Source organism: Thalassophryne amazonica, chromosome 5, assembly GCF_902500255.1.
Source record: "Thalassophryne amazonica chromosome 5, fThaAma1.1, whole genome shotgun sequence".
Taxonomy (NCBI): domain Eukaryota; kingdom Metazoa; phylum Chordata; class Actinopteri; order Batrachoidiformes; family Batrachoididae; genus Thalassophryne; species Thalassophryne amazonica.
Genome location: NC_047107.1, coordinates 118,156,270 through 118,170,198, shown reverse-complemented (window position 1 = coordinate 118,170,198; position 13,929 = coordinate 118,156,270). Strand labels below are relative to the sequence as shown.

The 13,929-nt window shown below is 44.9% G+C and overlaps 1 protein-coding gene across 1 annotated transcript in view; it reads right to left on the bottom strand.

Annotated features, from left to right (window-relative positions):
- cds1 (CDP-diacylglycerol synthase (phosphatidate cytidylyltransferase) 1) overlaps nt 1-13,929 on the bottom strand; it is a 71,827-nt gene that overhangs the window by 23,619 nt on the left and 34,279 nt on the right. The window contains exons 3-5 of the mRNA XM_034171182.1: nt 8,291-8,387; nt 7,423-7,520; nt 6,274-6,413 (exon numbers count right to left, since the gene is read on the bottom strand). Coding sequence (XP_034027073.1) covers nt 6,274-6,413; nt 7,423-7,520; nt 8,291-8,387 — 335 coding nt within the window. The remainder of the gene's footprint in view (nt 1-6,273; nt 6,414-7,422; nt 7,521-8,290; nt 8,388-13,929) is intronic.

Sequence of the window (13,929 nt, the reverse complement as noted above, 5' to 3'; positions counted from 1 at the left end):
GGGGTCTGGTTAGGTTAAAAACTCCAGCTTTTGTTGGCTTCTGGTTTATTTTTCTCTACAAGAGTCAAGACAGAAGTCAGACTACCAGAGCAAGAATTTTAGCTGAGGAAGCTTCTGTGATTTGAAGCGAAACGTCCTCACATCAAGCAACCCAGTCCAGTCGAAGATTCAAGCTTCTCTACTAAGGAAACCACCTGGACAACTGAGAGCCTACACAGAAACAACGCATCAACCTAATTATCATACATTAGGTTCACATGTCATTTTGCATGCATTAGGTTCACACTTTAATTTACAGACATTCTGACTGACACGTTGGTTTACATAGTGTGTAAAACACGTTAATCAAAATGTATGAAAAATAGTGCGTGAATCTAATGGATGTAAAATGTGTGTAAAACGATGTGTCAACCAAAATGTATGCAAAACGTGACAACCTAATTTATGTAAAACATCAAATCTATGTAAACATGTCAGATGTATGTAAAACATGTCAAATGTAAAACGTGTAAAGTTTATGTATGTAAGCAGAACAGCTTGGGATGCCGACAAAGGAGGTCGCATCTCCTCCTCTCTCTCTGTGCTTTTGTATCTCTGCTCCAACCTTCAAAGTCCCAACTTCACCAGACTGTGAATTCTTCAAACTATATTTGGATTAACCATGGAATTGATCAGCTGCTCTCTGAACGCTATTCACACCATTTTTTCGACAAGGAAATCAGGGCTGGGGAACCCTGGATGCCCAGATGTAACCTACCCTGCGGGCTATGTTCCCCATGCCTGGGAGAAGTGGCGTGTTGTGTGCTTGGTACCACTCTCTGTGGAGGACGTTGAAGACTTATTTATATTTGGTTTTATTGTGGGAGGGCTGGTACTTACTGGTTTATGTGCTGCCCTGACCTAACAGAGAATTGGCAAGACAGCTGCTACCAGGACCACGACCCCTCACCTGTCTGTCATGATGAATGAGTTGGGCAAGGTGATAGTCTCAGACTGCGAAAACCCTTGAACTCAGACATAAGTTGGATAACCTCTCGGAGCAAATGTATGCCTTGCAAAGGAAGATGTCGAAGACCAGGGAATACTCATAAATTGGATTTGGTCGATCAGAGGAGCCGCAAATGTGTTTCTCTGCTCAGCCCTAAACGTGGCAGGCTTATCAGCCTCCGAAAGTCAAAACACCCCGCTGTTTTCCTCCGGAAGAATTTCTACTGCCTTGGCGAACCATTCCGCTGCCCTCTTATCTTCTGGCCCCCCTAAAGTCTGACGTTGTCAAGGCAACTCCAGACATTATGCACACACTGACAGAAAATGATATAAACTTATCTGTACAACCACACATGACGCACGCCTCCACTACCAAGATTTCTAACACCCCCCCGCCCCGTGTCTCTGACCCTACCCCCCAGGCCTCCGCTCTGCCGCTCTCCCCCAAGCTTGCGGCTGCGCGGGAAACTGCTGCGGCCATGCCACACTCACACTGCTTCAATTCGGATGACAGACTGTCTTAAAGTTTAGCGTCCATCAACAATCAAATGTATATGTGTGGTGTTGTCATTCTGATGTGTGCCACTATTATATTCAACTAGTAATAATTGTGAATTAATTGCTGTATTTCTTGTCTGAGGTAGTTGGGTGTGATATGAATTGCCCTTTTAGGGATCAATAAAGTTGGTTGAATGTTGAGAATGTGTGTACAAAATACGTCAAACTAACATATACTCAACAAAAATATAAACGCAACACTTTTGGTTTTGCTCCCATTTTGTATGAGATGAACTCAAAGATCTAAAACTTTTTCCACATACACAATATCACCATTTCCCTCAAATATTGTTCACAAACCAGTCTAAATCTGTGATAGTGAGCACTTCTCCTTTGCTAAGATAATCCATCCCACCTCACAGGTGTGCCATACCAAGATGCTGGTTAGACACCATGATTAGTGCACAGGTGTGCCTTAGACTGCCCACAATAAAAGGCCACTCTGAAAGGTGCAGTTTTGTTTTATTGGGGGGGATACCAGTCAGTATCTGGTGTGACCACCATTTGCCTCATGCAGTGCAACACATCTCCTTTGCATCATCCGTGAAGAGAACACCTCTCCAACGTGCCAAATGCCAGCGAATGTGAGCATTTGCCCACTCAAGTTGGTTACAACGACGAACTGGAGTCAGGTCAAGACCCCGATGAGAACGACAAGCATGCAGATGAGCTTCCCAGAGACGGTTTCTGACAGTTTGTGCAGAAATTCTTTGGTTATGCAAACCGATTGTTCCAGCAGCTGTCCGAGTGGCTGGTCTCAGACGATCTTGGAGGTGAACATGCTGGATGTGGAGGTCCTGGTCTGGTGTGGTTACACGTGGTCTGCGGTTGTGAGGCTGGTTGGATGTACTGCCAAATTCTCTGAAACGACTTTGGAGACGGCTTATGGTAGAGACATGAACATTCAATACACGAGCAATAGCTCTGGTTGACATTCCTGCTGTCAGCATGCCAATTGCACGCTCCCTCAAATCTTGCGACATCTGTGGCATTGTGCTGTGTGATAAAACTGCACCTTTCAGAGTGGCCTTTTATTGTGGGCAGTCTAAGGCACACCTGTGCACTAATCATGGTGTCTAATCAGCATCTTGGTATGGCACACCTGTGAGGTGGGATGGATTATCTCAGCAAAGGAGAAGTGCTCACTATTACAGATTTAGACTGGTTTGTGAACAATATTTGAGAGAAATGGTGATATTGTGTATGTGGAAAAAGTTTTAGATCTTTGAGTTCATCTCATACAAAATGGGAGCAAAACCAAAAGTGTTGCGTTTATATTTTTGTTGAGTGTATATAAAATGTGTCACATTAACGTATGCCCCGGTCACAACCCACCGTGTTTTTTTTCGCCGTACGTTTTCTGCGGATGCCACGGCCACTACGTTTTTGTGAAAACGTACCGAGGCAGTAGCAAGAGGAGGGAGGGAGTACGTTCAACACACGTCTCTAGGAGCGTAACGATAAAGAGAGTTGACAATAAAGCAGTGTGTGTGTGGGGTCGCTTTGCTTTTTTATGAGCGGGACCGGAGCGGCAGGTGTTTTTTGGCGTCGGCAATGCATGAGCATGTCCAGCCTGCAGCAGTAAGTTGTACGAGTGTTTACTTGCTTCGAAACGTTACAGCTAGTTATCAGACTGAAGCTGTGAAGTGTCTGTGTTGCTGACGTTTGGAAATAAAGTCCAAGTTCAAGTGAGAAGCTGCGTTGTGCATGCAAGTCTGTCGGCCTCCATAGTATGTGGTGAGTGCCATAATCCGTACTGCCTACGTACGGATTTGGTTAATTCAATAGTAATTGAATGAAAATGTGCTGCTCTGAATCCGTACTGAGGCAGTACTCACAACATGCGTCATCTGTACTGCTGGTGAATCCGCAGCCTGACCGCAGCAAAAGTTCTGCATGCACTAAAACCTCTACGGCGTGTCTGCGTGCTCCTAAATTCGTACTGAGGCAGTACTTACGACGTACGGATCTCCAAATTTAGCCCACGTTTTTGCAAGTAGACTGCATGCACGTGCAAGTAAGATGGGTTGTGACCACGGCTTAAAGCAATATGTAAAATATATGTGAAACAATGTATAAAATGTATGTATGTAAATTGATATAAAGCAAATGTGTTGCATCCACTGGGTCCAATGGATTAGGTCCAAAATGACCTAATTACACCCTACGTACCGCCCCAGGCTCTGCGTTCTCAGGGCGCAGGACTATTTTGTGTCCCTAGGGTGAATTAAAAAGTCTGCAGTCCACAGAGCTTTCTCTTATCATGCCCCTGTTCTGTGGATTGATCTCCCTGTGTAGATAAAACTGACAGATTCTGTAAAGACTTTCAAGTCCAGACATAAGATGCACCAATTCTCCTTCTCGTATGCTTAGCATACTGGCATAGTATGGAACTATGTTTCCTATCCCTTCAACTCATCTTATTAGCAATGGAACATGTCTCGGCCTCACTTCATCTAAATTCTGGGTCTGTTAGTGAAGCTCAGGGCTAGCTGCTGACGATCACCTTAGTATTCTGTCTGCTTTCCTGTCAATTTAGTGCTGGTGAACTCATACCTTAGGTGCGGTTTTTCCATCCTACTGATTCTGCTTTTTTTTCCTCTCTGTCTGAGGCACTGATGACATCACGCAAGGCTGACAGCTGCACACCACAGGGCGCTGGACTGATCATGAGATCCCATGGCTGAAGCTGACACAGCACACTGCTGTCCGCTTTTGGAATGTACTCTACCATGAGGACAGCTTGTGCTGTGGCCCACTGATGACGTGATGAATGGATGGACGCTGGCTCTGCGCCCCAGGGCACTGGATGACCCCCTGCCTGCAGCATCAATGACTGCGTGCTCATCTCAATAATACACTTTGTTTTTGATGCAACTGTGGTTATTCCTGTTTCTTCAGCTTGCTAAAAACTTTGTAAAAACCTTGTAACTGTTAGACTGGCCTAAGGCAGTGGTGTCCAAAGTATTCCAGAAAGGGCCAAGAGGGTGCAGGTTTTCTTTGCAGCCACTGACTTCAGCAGGTGATTTCACTGATGAACTCGTCCCATCTGCTCAAAATGATGTTAATCAGTGAAATCTCCTGTTGAAGTCAGAGGCTGCAAAGAAAACCTGCCCCCTCTTGGCCCTTTCTGGAATACTTTGGACACCACTAGACTAAACAGTGGGTCACCCCTTTGAGTCTGATCTTCTTGAGGTTTCTTCCTCAACATCATCAGAGGGAGTTTTTCCTTATCACTGTCACCTGTGTGTTTGCTCTAGGGGTTTAAGGTTAGACCTTATTCTTATGAAGCGCCTTGTGGCAAATTGGTTGTTATTCGGCGCTATATAAATGAAATAAATTGAAATTGGATGCGTATAAAAAAGTGTCAAACAAACATTTGCAAAAAAAAAAAAAAAAAAAAAAACCCATGCAAAATGTATGTAAAACAACATATTAACGTATGCAAAAACATGTAAAATGTATGTAAAATGTGTAAAATTTATGTATGTAAACCAAATATGTAAATAAAAATGTGTCAAACCTGTGCGTAAAGGTTTGTAAACATAATATATATAATAACCTGCCAAACTAATATATATAAAACAGGTAAAATTAATGTATGTAAAATAAATCTTTGCATTTGGTGTTAATGCAAGTAATCTAAAGTTTTGCTTACTTACAAAACAAAATAATGAATATTTTTTTTGTAATTAAATTTTCATTAAGTGGATTTCATAGGGAGGGAAACAAAAATAAGCAAAACAATACTGAAAAGGAAGGAACACTGTTCAGTTAATACATCAGAGAATTTATAAATGCCATTAAATACATCAATGAATTAGCTTGCAATATATTGGTTCATAATATACTGACACAGAGGTTTTTCATTTGTTCACAAACTCTAATAAATTCTAAACATCTATGTTAGCGCAAATTTTGACACAAAACATATTTTGAGCATTAGGAAAAACTGAAACAGTTTGAGCAAAAGCATCAGGACTGTTGAAATTAATTATGGGCGAAGGTTTCCAAATGGCCAAAAAGATGGATCATGACGTACAGGAAAACAATAAAGAAAGTGTTTTGAAGAAAGTTGATTCTTTTAAAACATATTTTAGACAAGAAGAGTCACTGAGAAAACGCAACATCGAGTCATGCAAATTAATTGTGTGTCATTCAGTCATGGCCTTTGATAACACACAACCCTTCAAACAGCTTTAATCCACATTAGTGTTAGTCTGAGCTAAACAGAGACCACCCAAGGTCAAGGATGTGACCAATCGAATAGAAATATACAGTATGACTTCATATTGGAGTTTAACACTAACCACGGGTAATTTTTTAATTAATTCCTCAAAATAGCTATTTGAAAAATCCTCTGAAAGCATTGGGGCCAAATTATGACCTTGATTCCTGACCTTCACTTTTAACCCATTTCCCCCAAAATCAAATTACATTGTCTTTGACTGACTCTGAATCGTTCCAGCAAGTATGACCCAAATTCAAACAAAACTCAGTTATATACTGTATTTCACACATGGACAGATGGACACACAGGACAGAAAACGCGGGTGTACAGAACTACAAAATGTGATCACCAAATTAAAACTAGGAAAAGTCCAAAGTGATGCCTGATCTGTCTCCTAGCTAATCACAGTTTTCATTTGTTTTATTTCCAATAAAAGGTGTCATCCACCTGGAAGAATCGAGTGAAGTCAGGCTGTTTGGCAAGATACTGTTACCCACCTGTGAGGTACAAAGCAAAGGAAATGAAGCGGTGATATCGAGAAAGGAACTGCAGTGGTTCTTCCCTCCGCACCAGCCCCCCAAAGTAATCCGCCAAGGTTTCACCATAGAAGAAGTAATTGACACAAATGAGGAAGTACCTGGAGCAAAGAAAAACAAAAAGAATTCTGCCTTTTGTTTTGTGTTTTTATCCCAGTATGATTTTGTTTGATTTTTTTTTTTTTTTGGTCAGACTTCTTATATTCCATTTTTTTTTGTGCATCATACACCAAAAATCTTTGGAAATTCAGTTCATGAGTAATTCTGCAAAAAAACAGAAGTGATCATGTCATCACCATGGTGGAGGTGTTGAGATGATAAGAGGTTTAGTGTTTACTCTGTGCATACACGAAGGAACCGAGAGGGAGCAGTGTAAAGGTTTCTCTTTGACTTCATTCACTTCCAGCATGGCAGTGATCTTTGCTCCGCTTTGACTGTTGGTCTAACGGACTCTGTGTGTGTGTGTGGGAGTGTGAGAGAGAGAGAGAGAGAGAGAGAGAGAGAGAGAGAGAGAGAGAGAGAGAGAGAGAGAGAGAGAGAAAAAAACACTCAGGAACAGGATTATGCAGCCATTTCCCAGACCAAATGGACACTGAAATGAAGCAAGACCATCTGCAGAAATTAACTTAAATAGAATTGTGGAGTCTGTTTGTATCCGTTTTAATCTGTGGACATGTTTTATTGTTTGATATTGCACCGTTACGTTATGAAGACATGACTGATTGAATAAACAAACATATAACTGAGAGGCCTTCTGGCGCTGCACAAAATGAACTTTTCTGGAATCTTTTACTTTAATTTGTTGCACAAACACTGTGCGTTAAAGCTAATTAATTTTATGTAATGCCACAGCAGCCCAAATAAACACAATTCTAAACAAAGATGTAAATTTAATAAACTCCAAAAGTTAAAGAAAAATCCACTTTATAAGAAAGGAGGAGTATTTTATGGATTTCTGTCAGGAAATTCTCATGTCAGGCTGTGAGATTAAAAACACACAAAATGTGCAGTTAAGGTGAGAGTGAAGCCTAAATTGAAATGACAAGAGTTCAGGGTTAAAGCAGGTCCACCTTCTGAAGTGAATCCGTAGTTTGAGTGCTCTCTTCTTACCAGCTCAGGGACCTGAACCAGGGGAGTTCATAGGAACGGTAAACTCTGTAACCAATGGTGATGATCTCATGGAAACACTTAATTTGTACAGTCATTACCTGCATGAGGAGACAGTAAGAGAGCAGCAATATGATAAACTCATGTTGCTTCTGTTTCATTTCACATGCACCATTAAAAAAAAAGAAAACACTGATTTGTGCAATAAATGCACAGATGACAACAACCCAAATACAATTAATAACATTTTTGAGTCATATCAGCTCATGCATCACTGGTGCATTGTGGGACTCTGCAACCTTATTTTATACCACAGAAACAAAAGAAGCATGCAAGTTGTCATTTGGTGTGGAGGTGTAGGGAACCTCTTAGCACATGTGTGTGTGAAATGTTTTCTCACCCACAGAACACATGACATATCTCCCTCTGATTTTTGGCTGTTCCCCAAGATCAAAATGACACTAAAAGGGACTCGATTTGAGCTGCGAGAACACATCATGCGGAACATGATGGCCTAGCTGGACACTATTTCAAAAGAGGCCTTCCATCAATGGCAGAACCGCAGGGAAAGTGTGTGCAGTCCTGATGAGACTACTTTGAATGGGATTAGGATTTCAAACCCCCAGGTGCGTAACTGAATTTTTCATGGCCAATGGTTGTATACTTTTTGAATGTACCTCATAGGTTTGCTTTCTGCATTTGCCGGTATTTACTTCATTTGGAAGACATTTTTGGATTCAACTACTTGTTGCAGAATTGATGCAGGTGTTTTTTTTTGTTTTTGTTTTTTTTTGTGATTGTAAGTGTTGCGGCCTCTATCAGTCCCTATAGAGTTGTCTCTCTTTACAAAACAATGATCTGTGTCACTTACCACAAATATAAGAGAGATGGGTCCCATATAAATGACTGGGAAGAAGCCTGCTATCATGGCTACAGACAAAAGCCCTCGTATCCAGTAGTTCTTCCATCTGTACAAAATAACAAGAATAAAAACAGAATAATCACATTTCATCGAGTTACTGTTGCTGCTTTTGTAATAAATGTAGGCGGGGAAAACAAGTCCTGTAAATCTGTTTCTTTTTCTGCTCTCTCCGTGCTCTCCTTTCTGCTACAGTCTGCAGTTTATTTTTGGAGAATTGTGACGTAAGACGTGTTCAATAAAGTGGCTGTGATAAAATATTCTCAATTTTAGCAAAGATTTGGCTATTTTCTTCATGGCCAAAGTGTTGTATGCACATGTTTAGTTCAAGGACTGTTGGACATTTTGATAACAACCATTTCTATTTTTATGCAGTTTCTAGTCATAACAAATGGTGTAATTTTGACCATGTTCTTTTAAAGAAAACATGACTTTCAAAGCCACTTGTGGGTTGTGGATTAAAAAAAACAGTCAAAATGACAAAACCTAAATGAAGTGGAAGGATAAGTCAAACAAAGCAAACAGCATATTTTTCAGAGTGCAAGTTGTGTTTTTTTTTTTTTTTTTTTGTCTGCAGAATTTACTTTGTAGCACAACATTTCCCTAATCAGTCACACGTGTGCACACCACAGCATGTGCTGCTCCTTAAAATAAGGACTTTTAAATTCCCAGCATAAACAAAATGAACAAATAAACATATGCTGGACAACATACTGGATGTTATTTGATGCAGATGAACATGGATTAGTGGCCCACAGAAGTTTGAAATGCTACAACAAAACTGCTAAAAAAAAAAAAACAACTTTTTTTTCAGCTCTTTAATTTGGGATTTTTGTTCCTTGTAATGTACTTGTTTATTACTGGAGTTTATTTTGTTGAGTATGTTGATTCCTGGAAAAGCCCTACATAAATAGTTAATAATAATAGTATTATTATTAATAATAATAATAGGCCTAATACTATGAACAACAACAACAATAAAAATACCATATTTTGAGAGTATAAGTCACTTTTTAACTAGTTTGGGAGATCCTGCCATAAAAAACACATTTGTTGGTAAGACCGTAATAATAATTATGACAACTAATTATATAGGACTTTCCCAGGAAGCAAAAGTACTAAACAAAATACCAATAATAAAGAGTACACTACAAAATTGCACAAAAATCCCAAATTAAAGACCATATCATACAGAAAAAGGTGCGACCTGTATATGGTTCTTAATTCTTCAAGAGGCATTTTTTATTTTTATTTTTTTACAGGTGTGACTTACACTATAGAAAATTCCATAATAATAATAATTAAGACGAGATTTTTTTTTTATTATTCATTTTTTTTCTTTTTGGTTTATAAGTGACACCAGGGGGTAAGTTGCAGGACCGACCAAACTCGCAAAAAAGGGGAAAAACCCGCCACTACTTATATGCTGGAAAATACAGTATGAAAACAAGTCATGACAGACAAGATATAGTCACAGTGGAAACAAGAAAAGCTTCTGGTTGGGGGACATCAGCGATCTGTGCGTACTTTCTGACAGATAAGAATAAACACATCCATTAAAAAGAAACAATATTCACCTCTTCAGACTGATTATTTCAGGAGAAATGCTACGACAGTGGACAATGCTGGTTGTTTGTTTTTGTCTGTGTCGGGACTCAGACTTCCATCTACAGGACAAAGTCGTGCATATCGCATTCGAGCCCTGCAGGGACGCCCTTACTCAAATCAATCACCACCATAATCCATTAACAGGCTTCATTCCAGAACTCAAGCATCCATCGTTTTCAAAGCCCAAACTGGGGATTGTGTAATGAATCTGTATTGACCACACTGTCTCTCTCACACACACACACAAACACACACACACACACCTGCCTGACTGCAAAACAAAAGCCTGTGTTGTGAAAGTGTTGGAACACGGACCCACAACAGGGGGCGCAATGAACGGACAATGGAGAAAGTAAATAACAAGATTTACTACTGAACAAGCAAGAGTAATACAACAAACACAATTTAGGGTCGAATCCGCTGGTGTCGTGTGGGCAGGCTCGAAGGTAGGAGACGTCCGTCTCAGTCGAACCGGAACCACCCAGATCTCCTCTGCCACCGAACCCTGGAAATACTGGAACCGCCAAGTCCCGACTTCCCAGGTGGCCACTGCCTCCGCTCGTCGGATCCGGTACTGCTGGCAGGAGAGAGCAACAACACACAGGAGTGGATGAACGCACCCAGTTACAGAGAGGGGAGAAGCCGCCTCCACCTCTTGACAAAGTTCAGCAGGAAGGTGAGTACTTATCCAAGGAATAAGGTTCTTAGTAGTCACCAGTCCTGAAAAACGGTTTTGACAGTCTTAGTTGATAATGTAAAGTATACCTGCAGAGAATACTACCTTGGTCTTAGGTGATATCTCGGCACTGAGGTGGAGACGCCGTCCTCCTGATATACCTCGGTGCTGAGTGGAAACAGCTGTGTTTGGTGATGGGTGACAGCTGTCACCCAGATTACTCCCATGATGCGGCAGCGCCCTCTGGTGCCTGGAGCCCGCACTCCAGGCAGGGCGCCCTCTGGTGGTGGTGGGCCAGCAGTACCTCCTCTTCAGCGGCCCACACAACAGGACCCCCCCCTCAACGGGCGCCTCCTGGCGCACAACCGGGCTTATCCGGATGGCGACGGTAGAAGTCGGCCAGGAGGGCCGGGTCCAGGATGAAGCCCTTCTTCACCCAGGAGCGCTCCTCGGGGCCGTACCCCTCCCAGTCCACCAGATACTGAAAACCCCGGCCCATTCGACGGACGTCAAGGAGCCGGCGGACAGTCCAAGCCGGTGCTCCGTCGATGATCCGGGCAGGAGGCGGTGCCGGACCCGGGGTGCAGAGGGGTGAGGTGCGAAGAGGCTTGATCCGGGAAACATGGAAAACTGGATGGATCCGCAGTGAGGCCGGAAGCTGGAGCCTCACTGCGGCGGGGTTGATGACTTTGAGGATTTTATATGGTCCGATGTATCGTTCTTGCAGTTTAGGAGAGGTAACCTGTAGGGGAATGTCCTTGGTGGATAACCAGACCTCCTGCCCAGGACGATACTTGGGAGCCGGGGCCCGTCGCCGGTCTGCATGTTTCTTCGCCCTCGTCTGGGCCTGCAACAAAGCAGAGCGGGCGGCCCGCCACACCCGACGGCACTTCCGTAGGTGGGCCTGGACCGAGGGCACACCGACCTCTCCCTCAACCACCGGAAACAAGGGGGGCTGATACCCCAAGCACGCCTCAAACGGGGAGAGGCCGGTGGCTGATGACACTTGGCTGTTGTGGGCGTACTCGATCCAGGCCAGATGGGTACTCCAGGCCGTCGGGTGCGCGGCTGTCACACAGCGAAGTGTCTGCTCCAGTTCTTGATTCGCCCGCTCTGCCTGCCCGTTGGTCTGGGGGTGGTACCCAGACGAGAGGCTGACCGTGGCCCCCAGTTCCCGGCAGAAACTCCTCCAGACATGTGAGGTGAACTGGGGACCGCGATCGGAGACGATGTCTGATGGTATGCCATGCAGACGGACGACGTGGTGGACCAGGAGGTCCGCTGTCTCCTGGGCCGTAGGGAGCTTCGGGAGGGCCACGAAGTGGGCCGCCTTGGAGAAACGGTCCACTATCGTGAAGATGACAGTGTTTCCCTGGGACGGCGGGAGACCCGTGACGAAGTCCAGGCCGATGTGGGACCAGGGGCGATGAGGCACGGGCAATGGCTGTAGTTGCCCTGAGGTTTTTCTATGATCTGCCTTGCCCCTGGCACAGGTGGTACAGGCCTGGATGTAGTCCCGGACGTCGGTCTCCAGGGATGCCCACCAGAAGCGTTGCCGGACGACTGCCACGGTCCTTCGCACCCCTGGGTGACAGGAGAGCTTAGAACCGTGACAGAAGTCCAGGACTGCAGCCCTAGCTTCTGGTGGGACGTATAGTCTGTTTTTTGGTCCGTTTCCGGGGTCCGGGACACGGGTCAGGGCCTCCCGGACGGTCTTCTCCACGTCCCAGGTGAGGGCGGCCACGATAGCGGACTCCGGGATGATGGGATCCGGGGGATCCGACGGTTCCGTTTTGACCTCATCTTCGTGCACCCGGGACAATGCATCCGATCTCTGATTCTTGGTCCCGGGGCGGTAGGTAATCCGGAAGTCAAAACGGCCAAAGAACAGTGACCAGCGGGCTTGCCTGGGGTTCAGACGCTTGGCGGTTCTGATGTACTCCAGGTTCCGATGGTCAGTGAAAACCGTGAATGGCACGGCTGTTCCCTCCAACAGATGTCTCCACTCTTCGAGGGCCTCTTTCACAGCAAGGAGTTCCCGATTGCCGACGTCATAATTCCGCTCAGCGGGGGTCAACCTGCGAGAAAAATAGGCACACGGGTGAAGGACCTTATCGGTCTTCCCGCTCTGGGAGAGCACCGCTCCTATCCCTGAGTCCGAGGCATCCACTTCAACCACCAACTGGCGGCTAGGATCGGGCTGCACCAGAACTGGTGCAGACGAGAAGCGCCGTTTCAACTCCTTGAACGCGGCCTCGCACCGGTCCGACCAGGTGAAGGGAACTTTTGGAGAGGTCAGGGCTGTCAGGGGGCTAACTACCTGACTGTAGCCCTTAATGAACCTCCTGTAGAAATTTGCAAAGCCGAGGAACTGTTGCAGCTTCCTACGGCTTGTAGGTTGGGGCCAATCTCTCACCGCCGCAACCTTGGCCGGGTCCGGGGCGACGGAGTTAGAGGAGATGATAAACCCCAGGAAGGACAAAGAAGTGCGGTGGAACTCACACTTCTCGCCCTTCACAAACAGCCGGTTCTCCAACAACCGCTGCAGAACCTGACGGACATGCCGGACATGAGTCTCAGGATCCGGGGAAAAGATGAGTATATCGTCCAGATATACGAAGACGAACCGGTGCAGGAAGTCCCGCAAGACATCGTTTACCAACGCTTGGAAAGTCGCGGGAGCGTTAGTGAGACCGAACGGCATGACCAGGTACTCAAAATGACCTAAGGGGGTGTTAAATGCCGTCTTCCATTCGTCTCCCTTCCGAATCCGAACCAAATGATACGCATTCCTAAGATCCAGCTTGGTGAACATTTTGGCTCCATGCAAGGGAGTGAACACTGAATCCAACAAGGGCAACGGGTATCGGTTGCGAACCGTGATCTCGTTCAACCCCCTGTAATCAATGCATGGACGAAGCCCGCCATCTTTTTTACCCACAAAAAAGAAACCTGCGCCCATCGGTGAGGTGGAATTCCGGATCAATCCGGCAGCTAATGAGTCCCGGATGTAGGTCTCCATTGATTCGCGTTCCGGCCGTGAGAGGTTGTACAGCCTACTGGACGGGAACTCACTGCCTGGAACCAAATCGATGGCACAATCATACGGACGGTGGGGAGGAAGCGTGAGAGCCAGATCCTTGCTGAACACGTCAGCGAGGTCATGGTACTCCGCTGGCACCGCCTTCAGATTGGGCGGGACTCGGACCTCCTCTTTAGCTTGGGAGCCGGGAGGAACCGAGGAACCGAGACACTCCCGATGGCAGGTTTCGCTCCACTGAACCACTACCCCGGACGGCCAATCAAT